Here is a 20,208-nt window from a genome sequence, read left to right on the forward strand (position 1 = left end):
GCCAAGAAATTATTCCTCAGATTTCTGAGTAGGTACCTGAATATTTCTACGCATAGTGGTATATGCATAGGTACAAATGCTGGTCAAATCTTCAAGTGTCCACAACACATTGGTTCATTTAAAAGCTATAAATATCTTTTTGGTTAAAATAGATGTTTATGTAAAAGTGTAACTTAATTTCTGTTATGTGGTTGTGTGTATTTTCTATGTTGACTTCTTTGTGTTGAAGTTGAGGCCCCTTCAAGTTCTTTTATCTGCATTTTTTTCCACTCATCTAGTATGTTCTGTCACTTTCAGATGGTTTGGGTTTATGTTTATGTATACTGTGTGTCTGTCTCATTGCTTGTTGATTTACACTGGTTTTATAAAATGAAAACCAAATAGAAAAAAGGAGACCACATTTTCCAAGTGAAAACGCTACCTGGGAAGGAGAAGCAATGGACTGCAATGCCATGGATTGCTGGAGCAAAACCAGAGGAAACCGATAAGGTGGCTGCCCTGAAACCTACTGCCTTTTTGCTGTATCTGCTGTGGGCTAGCTTGGGCACTTCTTTCTCTTTCTTTTTTTTTTTCCCTGATGGAGATAACTTTAAGCCGGTACTGAAAGGGGAAGGTTGAGTTGTAAACCAGGATCTCTGTGTTTGTATATATATATACACATAAATGAATGCCAGCAACATTAAGCTTTAACACCAAACTAGCTGTGAAGTTCTACTATTTGAAAAGAAAACCATTTTTTCACTGGAAAATTACTGTATTTTATGTGACTAGAGTGACAGCAAAACATGTATTTCCATTCTATATGGAAATAATTGTCTGCAGTTATTTGACACTTCGCACAAATCTTTTGCTTTACGTGTTCACTGTCTAATCATTATTCAAACCAATAATGCTGTAGAAGAAGCTTCATTTCAAAGGCAGCCTGGTTCTGAGTACCTTTACACTTCCATACCTCTCTTTTCATCCAGGAAAAGAGGGAGGTTTTCTCCTCCATAAGCTGGTTTAACATCTGTGCAGTGGAAAACGCTATATAACCAGTGGGACTGCTACCAGTGTGACAGTGATAATGGGTACCAATTGTGATGTTGGTTTTTTACATCACTTCTGGACTATTTTCAACCAATTTGGGACAAAGGCAGGTTAATGTAAAGCTGTCAGTCCTATTTCATTAACATATATAAATGCAAGGTCTGGGAAACAGTGTATTTCCATCCTGAATTATTTGCTGATGGATGTAGATAAATTTGTGTTCAAGTGTTTTGTTACCCCCAATTTATAAACTTGCTGGTATTAGTAGAATAGTACATTGCTCAGTCCTGTTCCTGGACTGTGTATTTCCTTGCCTGTCTTAGGATAGTTGGACAATAGATGAGAATAAAGGAGGATGTCACTGCTCATATTCTTTCTTTTCTTCCTTCTTTTGCTCCAGTGAATATACTTGCAAATAAGTCATTTTCTGTGTATAGGAAATGTTAAGTACATCCCATTGTGCCACTGTACTTCTGTATCTCCGTACTCCCACAAATGCACAGCATCTGTGACTTAATTATAACAAGTATTGTGACATGTTGATATGTATGTCACAAATTAATATGTGAAATTTCATTGTCTTGTGTATACCTGCAATTTTTTTTTAATCCATCTCCCCTACCCCCACCGCTTGTAAACAGTATTTCACGTTAGTGTATATAACTGTGTCCCAGAAGGAATTTGCTAGAAATTTAAACATCTTCACAGGCTGATACATTATTGTCACTACAGTAGTTTGTTGAAAAGTGCCAATTCTATCTGTACACTTAATTATTTTTACTAAATGCCCCCTCAGGGAACAGGGGTTACATTATTAAACAAATTGTGTGACTGGGGCTTTCCTTTTAAAAGATTAGAAGACCAAAAAGTTCGGAGTTGGTAAAATGCAAAAAAGATGGGTGTTATGCACCTGTCTTTTATTATATACATATATGGGGAGAGAGATGCACACAGTTTGACCACTTTTTTTTTTCCCCACTGCTTTTTTTTTTTTTTTTTTTTTTTTTTTTTTACTGCTTTCAGCGGTTGGAAAACGTGGTACCAGAGACTGGTAGAAGCAGTATCATGAACGTTTATTGGGTGCAGTAAACTAGGAAAAGAAAGTGGGGTGAGAACCACATTGCCCTGATGGACATTGAATGGTGCATGAGGGTGGATTTAGTAACTTGCATCCATAACAAATTTTCTTAGCCATCTTTGAAACAGACTTTTTATTGTAGGGGAAAAAAAAATATAGGGGTTCTCTTTCTTTTCCTTCTCTGTTCTTCTGCATGCTGTATGTTATGTGTTGTGTAGTATATGCGCAGTAGCATGGCGTAACTTAATGTTGGCTTAGATCCTCCACTGCTGCTCACCCAGTGGGTCCAGGCGGGCCGCAGCTGTCTGCCTGCCACCTCGGCTCTCCTCTGGCCTCTGCTGCTGCCGGCAGCCGCTGTCCTAACGTTTCCCGGGACAGAAATGTGTCTTCTTGAACGTTGTCAAAATGTGTGTTATGTCCATCTTAGGTATTTGTTACATTATTGGCTTTTTATTTTAACTGTTTTTACTTCTAACTTAATGCAAGAGCTCATGGAAGGAAAACCAGAATAAAGACTTTTAGCCTTTTCAGGGGCTTGTGTACCCATGTGAATTTTAAGTTTGCTTTACCATACAGATTTATAGTACTACAGAAAATAGGCCTGACTATGAAACTGATTTATGCTTTAAAGCAACGTACCCTGTTACGTATGGTTGAATAAAACAAGTTTCCCTAGTAGAATGGGAAAGGCTTTTTGAAAACAGATTCTGTAGTAGAAACAAATTTGCTTTGGTTTTTTAGGCATTTGGAAAAAAAAAAAAATATATAACATATATTATAAAGAAAATTTCATATCAGTGTTGTGGGTATGCGTTGTTCAAAGCAAATGTATCTGACTGCCCTGAAGCTCTGAGCCAATTAGGCTTTAGGAGGTGTTAAAAATGGATTTTCAAAAGGGAAAAATCCCAGTAGTAAATACAGAGTTACTGCCCAAGTAAACTGTTCTGTTTGGAAAATGCATGGAAATGTTACTGTGTTTCATTTTTACCGTGTGATATGCCTGGTGGCGAGGTGCAGCATTCGAGTACGACTGTGTGTTGTGGTGACAGCAGTTTTTTGTGCGTCAGGTGTCACTTCTCCTTTCGGGAGCCGGGTGCCCCTGCGCTCCTGCAGCCTTCTCCCGTCCCTCTCTTTGTCGCCTGTCTCTCTCGCCAGACCTTTCCCTTGTAGGTGGCTGCCGCTCCGTCCGTCACTCTTTAATTCTTTCCTTTCCCTTCTCTAACTCGTCTAGAGCCTAGAAGAAGAGATAACGTCCATTTTATTTAGTAAGGAGGGCTTTGGCGCGAGCACCAGAGGGCCGTTCGCCGCCGCCCGCCCGCGGCCAGCAGAGGGCGCTGCGGGGGAAGAGACCGCCGCCTGCGCCGCGCCGCCGCCCCAGGTGCTGCCCCGCCGGCCGCGCAACGCTGGGGGCTGGGCGGGGGGCGGGGGGTTGGGGCTCTCACCCACCCCCCCACACGCCTGAAACATGGCAGAAAGGTGGCCGGCAGCTTGCTTCTGGTGTATCGGAGCCGGTAAGCCGGGTGCTTGCGTTAGAGGGGAGAGGGAGAGACCCGGGGAGAGGGAGAGACCCAGCTAGAGACAGGAATTCTGTATCTGCAACGCTCAAGATTAGTCGGTGCTTGTTTAAGCTTCACCAGGAGCGCTGGCTTACACTCTGTAGGTGCTTTGGTTAGTAAACGGCAAAAAAACTAGTATTAAGTCACAGATGATGTGTTCACCTTTGTATTCTAACATTTGCACTCAAATTTTGCTGCAAGCTTTTCACTAAAAAGTACGTTAGATCAAAAAAACCAACCTAATACATAATTCACGGTGGGCTTTCTGTGATATCCATCGCAGATTATTTTGTTACGGAACAAATACTAGTATAACTGCTTTAATCTCATCATTTGGGCTCCAAACTAAATCTTAATGGGATCATCTTGGTAATCATGTATTGCTATTCTGACAATGTACGACCCTAAACAATCTCCCTTTTGTTATTCATTAAGTTTCATAAAGTAACAGACCAGAGATGAACAACTAATAAAATCTTAAAGTCTTTTTTTTTATTTTCTATGGTGATAAACTGATAGTAGAATGCTAAATAGTTTGGTTATTTTACTTTTCCTTAATATTATTCATTTTTAATTCCTGATTTAACTAAGAGAAATAACTGCCTTAGCATCACTGACCAGTGCATTCATGCTTTTATTTTCAGTCTTTCATAATTAAATTCTTATCCCAATTAATAAAGTCCATAATTCTTACCTACTTTTGAATGGAATGTTTCAGTGAAGTGGAAGGAAAGGAGCATAGTTCCATGTGAATCTTGCAGTGAATACGCAGTATCTGGCTAGTATCAAGTATGTACGTTCTTAAAAGCTTGCTTGGAGGATGTTGTGCTGTTGGAAAGAGTTATGCATTGATTTTTGTCCTCTGATTGCTTTCTGTTTCACAGAGACATGCTTCCAGAACAGAAGGGCCTTGTACTGGAGTCAGCGATGCTGATAAGGTTCTACTGATTTTTTCCATAGTTAAATTTGGCTCTAACTCTTCCAATCCATCTTCATTCTTTCTTTCCTTCCTTTTTCAGTTAACCATCACAACCATCTTTTGTCTTCCACATGACATGAACCAGCCATCAGCTAATTTTGTTTCCATCGTTTTAATTTATTCATATACTCTACTTTTGTTTTTCCTCATCCGTGTTTTTTGTGCAGAGTTCACATGAGACTCTGGACATAGTGGAGGAGAAGAAGCAGGCAGAGGTTGGGATAGAAGAAACACTAGTCGTAGACGAAACCAACAAAGGGAAAATGCAAGTTGCCACTGATGCTGGGGAAGCATGTAAGGTGGAGCATCTGTCAAAAAAGGACTCTTCATCATTGCCATCAGATAGTAGCAGCAGCAGCAGTAGTAGTGAGAGTGAGGATGAAGAGGTGGGAGAATACCAGCCACATCATAGGGCAATTGAGGAAGTCATCAGGGAAGAACAGGAAGAAGAGGAAGACGTGAAAAGGAAAGAACATGAAGAAAAAATACAGCATGTGGAAGCCACAGCAGAAGGCAGTAAACTAAGTGTGCCAGTTGAGCACACACAAGTTACAACTGAAGATTTGGTCCAGGAAAATGCAGTTACCATAGCTACAGAAGAAAAGAATTTGTCAGAGGAAATTAAGCAAGATTTAGGTGAAGAAAAAGAGGAGGAACAGCTCAGACTCAATGGAGATGTGTCTCATGTTGACATTGATGTTGCACCACAAATAATTTGTTGTTCTGAGGTAAATGGTAGAACAGTTTGACAACTAGATTAAGCAGAGATATTTCTTGGGGTGAAAATATACCTGCCTTTCTTCTTCTATTCCTCCAACTCTTCAGGTAGCCAACAAGATTCAGATCATTTGGAAGGGGAAACCATTGATGAGCAGTGAAATTCTGTCTCCTTCAGTTATGGTTTCTGACTTTTTGCTAGAACTGAGTGAAAATCACCAGTAAGGCAAACCTTCCGAAGACTGACATCTCCTTTTGATCTCCCCCTTATTTTATATGCAAATACATAATGTATATTTATTATTTACACGTCTCCAATGTTTTAAGTCTTGTCTTGTCTATTTGTCAATTGTTTTTGACATGTAATGTCTATGACATGTAATTGTGATTGGAAAGCTATTGGCAATTGAAATTAGAAAAACCTGACACAAATTTTTGTTCCTTTTTCCCCCCCTCGTTGTTCACTGCTTTTCATAATTTTTTTTATTTTTTTTTTTTTATTTTTAAAAAATGTTGTAGGCTAGAATAAGTATGTCTAGAAATTGCATAGCTGGGAACACTGCATTGTAAAGGGATGAGGTGTATAGCATGATCTTACTATGAAGTCTTCTAGTGCAATAGGTATTTAGGGAAACACGCATGGTTCCATTTACAATCAGTTGTTTCAAGCCAAACAAGGTTAAAGGGTTCATTACTGGGCAGACTTTATAAAGAAGCAGAAAGGGGGAAAAAATGGAGCACAGGGATGCCTCTCTCTGTGAAGTTGGCATGGTTTTCTGCTGAGTTTTTCAACAATTGGATGCGTTTTTTCCTAGTTATCTCTACCTGCTTGTGCTTGTAATGGTGGCAAATTATTTTTTCTTTGTACTTAAATCCAAACAACTTACCTTCTTTCTTTTGTTGTCTTTTGCATACACGGATGTTCTGATTAATGATGTGAAAGAATTAGTTTATAAGACCTTTAGAAGTTGCAGGCACCCATACTTCCTAAAAACATAGCTAGTTTGGGGGAAGGGGAGAAAGGCTGCTGTGTGTGCAAATGTATGTGAGGGAAAGAAAGGAATTTTTATCCCCCCCCCCGGGATTTCCCCTCATATGCATCCAAAATCAACAGGAGATAGCAACTGATGCATCTAGAAGGATACCAAGATTATTTTTTTTTTTTAAGTTCTTAAATATATTGAAAATGTGCTCCAGTAAAATGTCACAAGTTCACTGGGTTGCAGACCCCTGGTTAATTGCTTTGTGATATTGCAAAGACAACGACTAACTCCAAATGGTTAAGATGGCTTTCTAGGATTGTTGTCAAAAGAAGCCATTGATTTCCAGAATTAATACATTGAATGTAGAGTGCTTAAAATCCAATTGTCAAAGTTGTTTTTCTGTTCCAGAAGTAGTACATATTCAAAAATTAAACTTTTACGTAATTTCCTTGGAATTTCTAGTCTGTATTTGCAGTTTGACAGAGAAATGATAGGTATTTTCCAGGATTAATTCTAATATGAAGCTTATGCATCTGAGCTAGCTATCAGCGTCTTCATGCAAACTAAGATTTTTTTAATATTTTTTCCTAGTGGTGCTTTTTTAAACACTTTCAAAACCTCTGTTGCAGATTGGTTTTAGCAGTTGCCTTTTGTGGTATGTACTGTTGGCTGAAACACAGAGCTTCAGTTATTAGGAGATTAAATTTTCCTGCCAGGTTATGTAGATAGTAGAGGGTTGGTGTATTAGTCTTCATTTCACTTTGCTTATTTATTGCATGCTTTTTGATGGGGAAGACAGTCAAATACTTACCTTACAGTTATGATTTTCTTTCGGTTGGGTTTTCTTGGTCCACTTTACAAACCTTCTTCTGTCTTTTGAATTGATTGGTTATTTCTTGCACCACAGCCTCCAGTAGTGAAAACAGAGATGGTAACCATTTCAGATGCCACACAGAGAACTGAAATCTCCACTAAAGAAGTTCCAATTGTTCAAACAGAAACTAAAACTATCACATATGAATCTCCACAGGTATGGTGGCTGGGATATTACATTGTTTGCAAGCTGGTTTTTATTCCAGTTACAGAACAGAGAATGTCCAAAAAATGCTTTTCAAAAGCCTATACTTTTTTCTAGCAGCTAAGATATACTTTGGCTGTGAATTAGGTAAGTGAAATTTTTGTAGACAAAGCAATATTACTTCTGAAGTTCTAAGTGTTGTTTGTTTTCGGTTTTGTTTTTTTTTTTTTAATTTAAGGGCTTAGTTGCTGTCTGCGAAGGTATAACTCATTTTTAGGTTTGGAAACTTGATTAAAATATCTCATTGCTCCCAAAAGGAACATGTAACTTTGAGCATAAATTTTCCACAAGAATGAACCATAACAACAGTCTTACATGGCGTGGTAAACTTGGATGGCCTCTATTTAGATTGCAGTTCTAACTGAACTAAAGAATGTGTTTAGTTAAGAAAACCAGCCTTTTCTCCTGTGAAAACAAAGCTTTTAAATGCCAAAATACAAAAATACCGTTTTTATTTTTCCTTACAGTTTGATGGCAGTGCTGCTGGCAATGCTGGTGTGCTGCTGAGTGCACAGACAATTACATCAGAGTCAATTTCTACTACCACAACTACACACATCACAAAGGTAAAATATAATAATGTCTTTCTGAACTAAAAATAACCCCGAACTCTCAAAATAAAGTCTTACATGAAGTGTGTTTTACATCTGCTGATTCTTTGAGAAAGCTGTCTTGAAATGGATTGGATTAATTCCAGGCATGTGTGAGAGTTAATGTTTCTGTACACAGATTTTGAACAGAGAAGCCCTAATGAATAAGCAGGAGAGGGAAAAGGAGAAAAACATGTTTAGTTTTTTTAGTACTTCATGTAGGTCTTATTTCTGTGTTTGACAAATGAGTGTGTACCTGAATTTTTACAGTTTCAGTCCTATCATCACTCACTGATACCTTACAGAATCTTTCTTAATGTAAATGATTTGTCTGAGGTCCACAGGAGCCTTGCTAATGGCATCAGTTATAAGGATGAACTGAAACAATGTTTTCTCAGCCTTTGTGTTGATAATCCTTGTGCTGCTAGGTTTAGAGCATATTTAAAAACAGATCATACCACTAGATTACTTTGCAAGGATATACGTTGCCAGAATATGTTAGAACTACCAGAGTGCAATAATGATTATTTTTATTATTGATTTATGTAAATATTTAACAAATTTTAGGGGTGCCCAACAACATAAGTTTGAACTCTGGTCTTTGAACTCTTAAAATAGTTTTCCAAGAAAATTACGGAAGGTATTATTTAAGGTAAAGCAAAAGGGAAGAGGGAAACGTAGGGTGAGAGTTTGGGATTTTTTTCCCTTCAAGACAGAAAGTTTCACATCATCACAGAATGGAACAATAATTCACTGCTCACTGGATATCTGTTAAATATATATATTCTAAAGATCGAAATGTTCTTAAGATTGAAAGTTGTATTCACAGAATGACAGTGGAAGGATGATGTTGGAATATTGTCAGATAAGTCACATGAAATGAAGTAAGCTTAGAATTTAAAATGTGTGTTTTGTTTCACAGACTAGTCAACAGGTCCTTTTCAGTCTCCTGCTCCCTTTTGTAATCATTAAGCCACCACCATTTTAGGAAAAAGTGTTTATTCAATAAATTGTGCTAACGCAGCTAGAGAGGGTGAAAAAAAATGTGCGTTTATTTGTCAGGTTCAGATATCAAGTAATGTTGCTTTTTGGAAGGAACCATTAAAGACAATGGTTTCAGTCTTGTCTTCTGCTAAAAAATTACTGGGATTACCCTAATGCAGCAGCAGATCCTTATCTTTTCTTACCGACTGTTTGAATTTTCTAAACTAACTTTCTATTTGACATCCCAAACTGTTCAGTATTGATAAAGTCACCTGGCAAAATAGTTTTAATATTCTAATGTTGTTCCTAACAGAATTATCTCGGATCTTTTCTAATATGGTCAGTTTACCTTAAGTGGTAGTTTATTATTTCCTCTTATACAGGCTGATTTTTTTTTAAAAAAGAAGCATTTAATGTTATTTCTGTGAGAATTTTTCTATAAGCTAAAATTTTTTAATCACTAGAGTAAGAAACGAAGAAACAAAGCACAAAATTATTTCCATCAGCAATGTGAAATATGTCGAAAGTATCTCACTAAGGTCCATTGTTGTGGTTTAACCCCAGCTGGCAACTAAGCACCACGCAGCCGCTCGCTTGCTCCCTGCCTGGTGGGATGGGGGATAGAATCAAACCAGCCAAAACCAGCACATACATGAATGGCAGTACTGAAAACCGGATCGTCTTTGTATTTAATGGCATAGGATTCTTCAGAGACTGAGAAGAGGCTGATGGTAGATAGGTTGAAATCAAAGAAAAGACTCCTGGGATTTCCTTGTTGCCAGATTTATATGGTGGAAGAAGCTGGAATTCCAGCTTGTCTGCATATCAAACTCGGGCTTCAGTAACAGAAGGCATTCTCTATTGCTTGGTTTTTATGAAGTTTAGCATTGCTAGAATTGACTAACTGTGTAACTGAAAAAGGAAAGGATGATTTAGCACCGAGAATATGTATGTACTACTAATTGCAACTCAGTCACAGAAATGTATTTGCTTTAGTGCAACAGAAAAAAGTGCTTTGTGGCAATATAGGATAATTACAAGGATGTTTTCTTCTTTTTTTGTGCCATCTGTAGATGGTAAAAGGTGGGGTATCAGAAACAAGAATTGAGAAGCGCATTGTCATTACCGGAGATGCAGATATTGACCATGATGAGGTGAGCATGTAAACTGTCAACACACACAATGTGCTTTTTGTAGTCCAGTGAGATCTAGATCGTATTTCAGAAACCAGAAATTAGAGAAAGGTAGAGAAGTTAAATAAGAGGACATAGAAAGATGCTGAGACTGTTAATTGTGGCAAAGTTGTTAAGCGATCAAAGTGTTTTGTGAAAAAGGAGCCATTAGAATATAACTGAAAGAAAAACAGCATTTGTAACTTTGCATCATAGATCATGTGGATGGATTTCTTACTGTTTTTAAATGGATTGCTTTTTTTTTGGAAGAGACCGGATTCATTTAGTGCTGCTTTGGCCATTTGGGAGTAGAAGCATTACTGAAGTAATCTTGTTTTGATACATTAATCTGGATAGATGGGAGTCTCTACTGCGTTGTGTCAGCAACATCTGAATGCAGCACTCATTTTGACTGAAAGTTTTGAAATACCTTCAAGCATAAACTGCTCGATTTAAAAAATAGGTTTTTGACTTGTGTTTATAGAATTCTGTATAACAAAAGTAATTGTTCATCTGTTGGAATCTTATGTAAGTACCTTTCATCTCTCTCAGTACCAAAGCAATATTTTACTTTGTCTTAGAAACTAAGGTTAAAATCACCTCTGCCTGCCCAATTAAGAAGGCTAAATTTAAGCAATACACGGGAGAATAATTGAGAAAGTGCAGTTATCTGTTCTTTGTGGTGATGATTAGATGATTTTACATCTAAGATACTGTAGTAATAAAGTAGATTAATAGTCACTGGATAATACAAGTGGAAAAGCCTACCTTCTACATAAAGTTGCAGTGAATCCAATTCTAACTTTGTGAAGGCTACACAAATCAACATAACGGGATTTAATTTAACTTCTTAATTGTAATATACTGAGAGCTCTCAGGGAATTTAATTTCACATTTTGATTTGCCTTCAGAAAGTGGCTCTTGACAAGTTGAATCTCTTCTTGAAACTCATAATTAAATGACAGGGCTGTTCAGCATCAGGCATGGCTCTTGTTTGCCTTGACGCACGTTTAGTGCACTTTGGACATCTGGAAAGGTCACACAATACCAGACAATATACCAGACAATTCTCTAAGCCCTTCTTTGTTTTGAGGTAAATGGGTAATGAAGCAAAAAATTAAATTATAAAAAAGGAAGTACAAAATACGATTTTAATCACTGAAGTTTAAAGCAACAGTCAGCAGCTTTTAGGAGATGTAATGTAAACTTATGTTAAATGCAAAACTACATGCTAGATGTTTATTCTTTTGGTTTTTAGCTCCCTACATCACTAAAACAGTTTTCAATACGAAAAAATATTTTAATTTGGAGTTTCCAGATACAAATGCTTGTATTACTTGTCATTTAACAATTAGAGACTTAAGGTTTCTTTTAAATCCTTATTTGTACTACAGAGATTACACTTGGCGTATTGTAAAATATGAACTAATAAAAAATTATTAGGAATAATACATCATCAAACATCAGTATTGTACCAATGCACACTTCTTTACATAATTCCTTAATAGGAATTCAGATTCATTATCATATAACACTTAAGATGGCTAATGTTGGTGTTTCCAATCTCTCTTCAGAATTAGTTATTTTTTCTCCCACTTACCACCTATGGCTCAGGAAACTCACTTTTCTAAATTAAGATAAACCTTCTTGTTGCATTTTATTTTTCTTGCTCCTTCTATTATATTTGGGGTTTTTTAGTTGTGGATGATACTAAGGTGAACAGTGAGCTTACTGTTGCTTTCAGAATGCCTTCCGGTTTCTCCTTTATTTTCTTGTGTTGTGTTCCAACAGTAGCGCAGCTCACTGAAATAAGATTTGGATCAGGGGAAGGAATAGAAGTCCTAGGTGCTCTTTTGCCTTTCCTGCCTCAGAGGGTGCTCTTATGTGGTTGACTGTAAAGCCTAGAATAGAGTAGAATATTTCAGTTGGAAGGGACCTACAATGATCATCTAGTCCAGGTGCTAGCTGTGTATATTGGTGTACCTCTTAAGAAAATAAAATTTCTTAAAATGTGGAGGAGGGATTATAAGAAACTGATTAATACTTATATTTACACTTCCCTGTGTTAAGATAGAGAAGTTCTTTTGAACTAGTAAAATGAAAAAAAAAAAAAAGGAAATTCTTCTGCTAAGGAAATTTCTATTACGATCCTCTTCCAGAGTTTCAGTACCATATTTAGTACAGATGCCAAAGTATCCTTCTATTTTGTTCAGGAAACTGAAGGCAACTGTTAATTTTCTGTACTATATACATTCTTGTTAACTCTTTATTTGCTAGATCTGTTGCAAAAGTTCAAAAACTTCCGGGGTATAAGAATACTTTTTGTCTCCTGGAATGAGCTATAAAAGTTACAGGGTAACTTTATGGTCATTTGTTACTTCCTGGAAATTTTGATAAATTTTTAGCATACTGTTTTGTTGGAGGTTTTTTGGTTGGGTTTTGTGTTTGAGGGGTTGGTTTGGTTTTTCTCATTTTTTATCCCAAGCCCTCTCAAGTTCAGGACAATTATAACCAAATTTTCCGATGCTACTCTCCCATTCTGTGGCCCCACATGAATGTCCTCTTGCTGTTGCTGAGTTACATATTTCAAATACATTTGCAGGCCCTGGCACAGGCAATCAAAGAAGCCAAAGAACAGCACCCTGACATGTCTGTTACAAGAGTGGTGGTGCACAAAGAAACTGAACTTGCTGAGGAAGATGAAGAATAAAATCAAAAATGTCCTCAAGCAAATACTTCAGGTAAGCTTGTGTATGTAATTAACATAGGAAAATGTAGCATCGGTTTTCTGTTGTGTTCTGTAATAAAAGGCTTGAAAAATATGGGGTGTCTTTGCTATCACAAAACGATGAGTTGAAACAGGCACTAATATTAGACTACTAGTGTGAGAATTTTTATCTGAAGTCCAGTCTGACATTATTTTAATTGCAAATTTTCTTGTCTATGTCTACCAGTTTTGTCACAGCACTCTCATGGCATTTCCTACGATGATGTGTCAATCTGTTGTAGTTTATATCAAAGTGAGTTTGGGCTATTTCTGCAAAACATGAAAGATGTGTCACGTTTTTCTGTTTACCTGTACAATTGAAGTCCTTGCCTTACATTTTGCTTGTTTACTGGGAAGACTATGTTTATTTCCCGGTAGTGAAAGGGCACACTTGGACATTTTAATTTAGTCAGCTAATTCTCAATCCTAAACACACTGAAATATTTACCCATTACCATTTTCCAAGGCAAGGAGGTAAATGCATTGCAAACTCAAGTTTTAAAGCCTCCTATCAGTTGAAAGAGGTATTTCAAGGAATGACATTTTATTAGGCCCTCATTCTAGGAAAAAAATAAAAAAAAAACAAAAGGACCCCATCTCTACCTGACGTATTCAATAGAAAGATCAGAATGAACACTGAATAAATCTACTGTTGCACTGATTATAGGCTAATGTCTTAAGGCTCAGTAACCATTTGGGTGCATAAAGCTTCATGTTTCCTTTGCTTGTCACACTGGTTGATGTCATGAAACTGAAGCTCCAGATTTTTTAAACTTGATGGTTTTGTTAATTGTAGATCCAGATTCAAGGAAAAGGTTTCGTTTGGAATGGTTAAATAGCAATGGGAGAGATTTAAAAATAAATAAAGCTTCAAAACCAATGTCTTTAGCCTTCTTTGGGAGACATTTAGTTTCTACTGATGAGTATTTAGCTAGAAGAGCAGAGGTATTACTCGCACATCTCCAGAGGGAAAACTGGTTTAATACAACTTTAAGCTTTTAATATGCATTTTGATCAACATTAATGTAGAGGGAGACAAGGTAAAAAAAATATATTTTGTACTTTTTAAAGAAATTAGAGTTGTGGTGATTCTTAATTCTTTGGTTCGGTTATTTAAACAGTGGTGGTTGTGGCCCTTGGAAAAGAGAGTTGTAGGTCCTGTACTGGCATGCATTCCCTTTGTATTGAAGGAAGTTTTTACCAAAGGAAACTATCTGTCATAAACTTCCTCTTGCAGCTTCAGAAGACTTCTAGATATCATGAGCACTATTCATGAAGTGCCAGGAATATATGAAAAATGAGACACTGACTTGATTCCAAATTTGATGTAAGCTGCTATAAAGGGAGGAGGACGTATTTCACATGGTGCTGATAATTTCCTGGGGTGAGAAGATCAGTTTCACTCCTGTGCCTGAGTTTCCTAGGAGCTGAAGATTTCACTGTCAGGTATCACTTCTGTGATCCAGAGGAGAAAAGATGCAAGCACCAGTTTGAGAGGATAGGAAGTGCACATACTGAATGCTGCTTTATGAAAGATGACTTTTATCAAGGAATCTGAGCCTTCCTGAACTAGTCACTGGTCACAGATGCTTATTTTCAGCTGAAAGATATAAGCTAAAGCCTTAGTTTATTCCATTTACCCACAAGTGTCTTGCTTTTCTTTAACATCTGGATAGGAGTGGAGGGGCCTGTGTGTCTGAGGAAAGGGACAGCTAATATACGTTGCCAACTGTTGATGTGTATACGGTCAGTTAGAGGCTGCATGTTGTAAGGTATTGGGAAGAGAGTTTTTCTCTGTTCTGAGATATCTGTTGGCAGAGTTGTTGGTTTCCATCGCTGTACACATCAACTCTTCTGGGAGTTTATCCTGAACTCCTGCTATCTGCAGCACTGCATAGAGAAAGTGTTGAATGCCATGGAGAGGTCCGCAAGGGTAAGAGTAGGATGCCTGCCCTCTGCCTGCGGAGAGAAAGTTTACCCACCTTCTCCATCAAAGTGTTTCCAGTTGCCTTTCCTGGCCTCTTACAGATTGTGCTAGAACTACAGTGTTTGTTTTCATTATGTGAGATTATAAATTACTTTTTGGCGAGTTTTCCTCTGCGCTGGCAGGGAAGCTAGAGGTTTTCATCAGAGTGGAGCTAAGTTTGAGCTGCTCCCTGAAAATTCCTTCCGTTTTGGTCAGATTATTGTATGTTTGAAAAGGAATGAATAATTTTTTCTCATAACTGTGCAAACCAGGAAAACAACATGGATCAAGTTTTGAAGTGCTAGGTCAACACTCACCTGGATTTTAATGTTATAAAATTACTATTTTTTTAATTATTATGACACTATATAATGTTATAAACTGTGGAAATAACAAAGGGGGGGTTGCTTGTGAGGGAGGATTAGCGAAAAGTCATGAAAAATTAGTAACTCTAAACAAATCTCTGTTTTTTCGCTTTGCTTTTATTTCAGTGTTCAATTAGATTTGCTTTGTTGCTTAGTGACACTGAAAACGGGTATAGCATGTATGTTTCAGCTTTGTTCTGAAAGCACAGGAGAGGACATAGAACTGCACTGGACTGTGAGACGGGGATGTGTGGATGAGTTCTCACATCACGTAAATGCCCCAAAAGGGCTTGGAAAAACCCACATCACTTCTGAGAGAGTTATTAGTTTGTAGAAAGAATGCCTGTGGTTTAGGTGGTTTTGCTGATCCCTTGGTACACAGCAACATTAAATCAAACCATCCTTCTCATATTTTCAGCATTTACATAGCAGGATCTAAGGTAGAAAAATACAGTGAGACAGCAGAACAGATCATTCTGATTTGCAAGGATTTACTATTATAGTAAGTGTCCCCACTAAGATTTTTCACATCTTATTTATGAGTGTGAATTTAAAGGGCTTGGGAGCAGGGTTTGCCTCTTCTGTTACGTTTGTGCAGAACATGACAGTTTCTTCGTGCTACCTTAATCCAGAAAAGTATCTTTCAAATCAGTGTTCAACATAATCTGTCCCATATAAGTAATTACAACATCTTTCTTGAAGGGCCTGTCATGGGAAGAAGAAACAATCTTGGCAGGTTTGCACCACATTTCTACGTTAGTGACTAAGTTAGTGACTAAGGCCGAGGTTCTCAACAACTTGTTTTCCTCAGTCTTCACTGGCAAGGGCTCCAGCCACACTCCCAGAGTCACAGAAGACAACAGCAGGGGTTGGAAAGAACTGCCCATTGTAAGTGAAGATCAGGTTTGTGACCATCTGATGAACCTGAAAGTGAACAAGTCCGTGGGACCCAATGGGATACACCCACGGGTACTGAAGGAACCGGTGGATGAGGCTGCTAAACCGCTCTCTATTATATTCCAAAAGTCATGTCAGTCTGGTGAAGTCCCCACTGACTGGAAAAGAGGAAACATAATCCCCATTTTCAAAAAGGGAAAGAAGGAGGAACCAGGGAATTACAGGCGAGTCAGTCTCACCTCTGTGCCTGGTAAGATTATGGAGCAGATCCTCCTGGAGGCACTGCTGAGGCAGAAGAACAATGAAGAGATGATTGGGTACAATCAACATGGCTTCACCAAGGGCAAATCGTGCCTGACAAACCTGGTGGCCTTCTCTGAGAAGGTCACAACATCAATAGACAAGGGGAGACCAACTGATGTCATTTACCTGGACCTGGGCAAAGCCTTTGACACTGGCCCACATGACATCATGGTCTCCAAGCTGATAAAATATGGATTTGATGGACTGACAATTCAGTGGATAAAGAACTGGCTTGATGGCTGCACCCATAGCGTGGCTATCAATGGGTCCATGTCCAAGTGGAGGCCAGTGACAAGTGGAGTCCCTCAAGGATCAGTACTGGGACTGGTCTTGTTTAACATCTTCGTCAGCGACATGGACAGTGGCATAGAGTGCACCCTCAGCAAGTTTGCTGACGACACCAAGCTGCGTGGGGCGGCTTACATGCTGGAGGGAAGGGATGCCATCCAGAGGGACCTTGACAGGCTGGAGAGGTGGGCCCATGCCAACCTCATGAAGTTCAACAAGACTAAGTGCAAGGTCCTCCATCTGGGTCGGGGCAATCCCAAGCACCGATATAGGCTGGGCAGCGACTGGCTTGAGAGCGGCCCTGAAGAAAAGGACTTGGGGATGCCGGTAGACGAGAGGCTCAACATGAGCCGTCAGTGTGCACTAGCGGCCCAAAAAGCCAATCGTATCCTGGGCCACATCAGGAGAAGCGTGGCCAGCAGGTCGAGGGAGGTGATTCTCCCCCTCTACTGCACTCTTGTGAGACCCCACCTGGTGTACTGTGTCCAGTTCTGGAGCCCCTATTACAAGAGAGATATGGACGTGCTGGAACGTGTCCAGAGAAGGGCCATGAGGATGATCAGAGGGCTGGAGCACCTCTCCTATGAGGACAGACTGAGAGAGCTGGGGTTGTTCAGTCTGGAGAAAAGAAGGCTCCGAGGAGACTTTATAGTGGCTTACCACTATCTTAAGGGGGCCTACAAGAAAGCTGGTGAGGGGCTTTTTAGGATGTTGGGTAATGGTAGGACTAGAGGGAATGGATTAAAACTAGAGATGGGTCGATTCAGACTGGACGTTAGGAAGAAGTTCTTCACCGTGAGGGTGGTGAGGCACTGGAACAGGTTGCCCAGAGAGGTGGTGGAAGCCCCATCCCTGGAAGTTTTTAAGGCCAGGCTGGATGGGGCTCTGAGCAACCTGATCTAGTGGGAGATGTCCCTGTCCATGGCAGGGGGGTTGAAGCTAGATGATCTTTAAGGTCCCTTCTAACCCTAACAATTCTATGATTCTAAGTTACTTCTGTTCCTTCATCAAATATTTAACTACTTTGTAAAAAATTTTATTCAGAAAAAACATTCAAAGAATTCCTTCTGTCTGCTGAGGGTGGTTTTGTGCTTTTTTTGAGAGTTATATAAATTGTGGCATGGTGTTTGCAGTGCATCAGAGAGTGTCAGATGTTCTTGTCCAAGTTTGCCAGTTGCTTTACAGCTCTTGGTCTGAAATGCTTGTGAGAGAGTAAGAGAGGACTAATATGAAGGCATTTCACCACGCTTTTGTATTTGAGACCTGGTGACTTGATTAATAATGCCTTTCAGTTAAACATTAAGGAATAACTTTAGTTGCCTAAACGCAGGCCACCTGAAGTGCCTTGAATATCTGTCCGCAGCTTGGACTATCAAGAGACCTATGTTCTCCTGTAGCAGGACCTGAAGAGCAGGTGGGACTGCAGAAACTGCTCTAGACAATTGTGTTTAGGCAATGGAATCAGGCCAAGACTCTTGATTAGCTGTTTCTAAGGTGATGAAAGCTCTGCCCCGATGATTGTGGCAGTATTGTTTGTGTAGACTTGCTTTCTCTAATAAAAGTGCACTTGATTGTGGATTAAAATTTTCAGTAAACAGTGCAGGTGATTACTATTAAAATACCATGAGAATTTTGGGGAGGGAAAAATATATTAAAGCAAGAAGAGCATTGATAGAAACTGGATTACTCTCTACCTCATGATTGAAGGGGGCTTTAGTTAATGCAACTGTTTTTTTATGAAATAACCTTCCCCCAAAATAACCTATATGGGAAAGATGACTTTTTGACTCAGATGGTGTGACATTCACATAGTATCTGTTACGAATGCTTATGTAATCTTCTTCCTCCTTTTTCTTCCAGAAGTAAAAATGATACTGACCGTGATCATGACCATGAAGAACTGTAATCATTCCAAGTCATCACTACTCTACCGAGTTCACCAACCGTAGCAATGGTGACCAGATATTCAAGACTTAAATGCCAATACCAAACTGCATTTTAACATCTTTGGTCTACATTCCCTTACAACTTTTCTTGTTTATTTTTTATAACCACTTCTTAACAATCTTAGATATTATTTTTTTTTAAATGAAGTTTTAGAGGGTATGATCTTCTTTTGCACAAATACTTGGTTTTTTTGAAGCTGATTCTTAATTATATGAAAGTGAACAAAAAGAAGTCTGGAAAGCATTGTTCACTGGAGCAGGTGGTAATTGTGCAAGAAAGGGGATCTTAACTAATTTAGATATAGTTTTTTCCAAATATTTCAAGTGAAATCTCTTACTGGAGTAATTTACAGATTTTTTTTTTTTGCAGATTATTCAGGTAAATATATGGTATCACATAACAAAGATTTTTATAAAAATACAACATTTCCTAAAATTTGAAAAAAATATATTTCTTTGGATAAATTTTATACTGATATCTCTGTAACTCTTTCTGTTCTAAGGTTCTCCTCTCTGTAGAGCAGAGATGGTGTGGCGGTCTGTAGAGGAGAAGGAGTTGCAGACACATTTCTTCTGACTGAGCACTGTGTTCTTTTGCACTTTGGTGCCAATGCTCAACTTCTTGCAGACGTTTTGCTGTCTGCAGCATTCCAGATAAGGAAAGAAGGAAGGACAAAATATCTTTCTCTTCTTCCAACAAGAGATGATCTAGGCAGCTTAAAACCTTAGTGCTTTTTTTCTTACTGTGTCCAAACTTCAACACTTCCATTAGTTGTAGAATGCTTGCTTTCTATTAAACCGCACTGTCTCCATGTTAGAACTGACATTTCTGTTATTGAGAAGGTATACGTTTCAGATGCTTCATCTAATGGTTGATACAGGTTTTTAAGATACTGAGTAAAAATATACGATGGACTCCATTCATAAAGTAGTAAGACAGTACCATCATTTGAGACTGCCATTGAGAAAACCTGTTAATTATTTGGGATCTTATTTTTATTTTGTTCTGCCAGGGGGGTTGTTTGTTTGTGGGTTTTTTTGCTGTTGACTCTGTGTATAGTTAAAATGCCAAATTAGATTTATAGCAGCTTGAAGTTGTATTAAGTGATATTTTGCTTTCTGTAATTCTGTTATAAAATAAAGTTGTTTATTCTCTGTATGACTTTGGCACTCAGACATAAGCTTGGAAGATAAAGTGAGTAGGTCAGTTACAAGAACTGCAATTCTAGAAGCCACAGAACCTTGAGAAGCAGGGATTGGTACCAGTAGTCTCCAGGGTTACCAGAAGGGTGGCGCAATTGTCTGGCTCCTAATACTGGTACTAAAGTATCAGTGTTCTTTAGACATCTTCCACTAAGCATCCAGGTTTCTGTGGTTCAGGGAAGAAATACTCAGATGCCAAAAAAGATGAGATTTGGACAGCACAGTGCAAGTTAAAATGCCCCTCATTTTAGTCTACAAGTGGTTCTACTGAGTTCATGGAGGTAGGTTCTATGATCTTCAAGTAACA

At 38.5% G+C, this 20,208-nt stretch overlaps 1 protein-coding gene across 13 annotated transcripts in view; it reads left to right on the plus strand.

The window, feature by feature from the left end:
- EPB41L2 (erythrocyte membrane protein band 4.1 like 2) overlaps positions 1-19,857 on the plus strand; it is a 121,790-nt gene extending 101,933 nt beyond the window's left edge. For 3 of the 13 annotated variants that reach the window (XM_054196279.1, XM_054196277.1, XM_054196278.1), the window contains 8 exons: positions 3,339-3,485; positions 4,548-4,601; positions 4,810-5,370; positions 7,250-7,372; positions 7,888-7,986; positions 10,068-10,148; positions 12,769-12,907; positions 18,613-19,857. In XM_054196279.1, coding sequence (XP_054052254.1) covers positions 3,339-3,485; positions 4,548-4,601; positions 4,810-5,370; positions 7,250-7,372; positions 7,888-7,986; positions 10,068-10,148; positions 12,769-12,876 — 1,173 coding nt within the window. In that variant the 3' untranslated portion in view covers positions 12,877-12,907; positions 18,613-19,857. Of the gene's footprint in view, positions 1-384; positions 490-3,338; positions 3,486-4,547; positions 4,602-4,809; positions 5,371-7,249; positions 7,373-7,887; positions 7,987-10,067; positions 10,149-12,768; positions 12,908-18,612 lie in introns of all 13 variants that reach the window. The other 10 variants (XM_054196281.1, XM_054196284.1, XM_054196288.1 and 7 more) reach the window with 7 other exon arrangements.
- The last annotated feature ends 351 nt before the right edge of the window (positions 19,858-20,208 follow it).

This window comes from Rissa tridactyla, chromosome 3 (genome assembly GCF_028500815.1).
Source record: "Rissa tridactyla isolate bRisTri1 chromosome 3, bRisTri1.patW.cur.20221130, whole genome shotgun sequence".
NCBI classification, from domain to species: domain Eukaryota; kingdom Metazoa; phylum Chordata; class Aves; order Charadriiformes; family Laridae; genus Rissa; species Rissa tridactyla.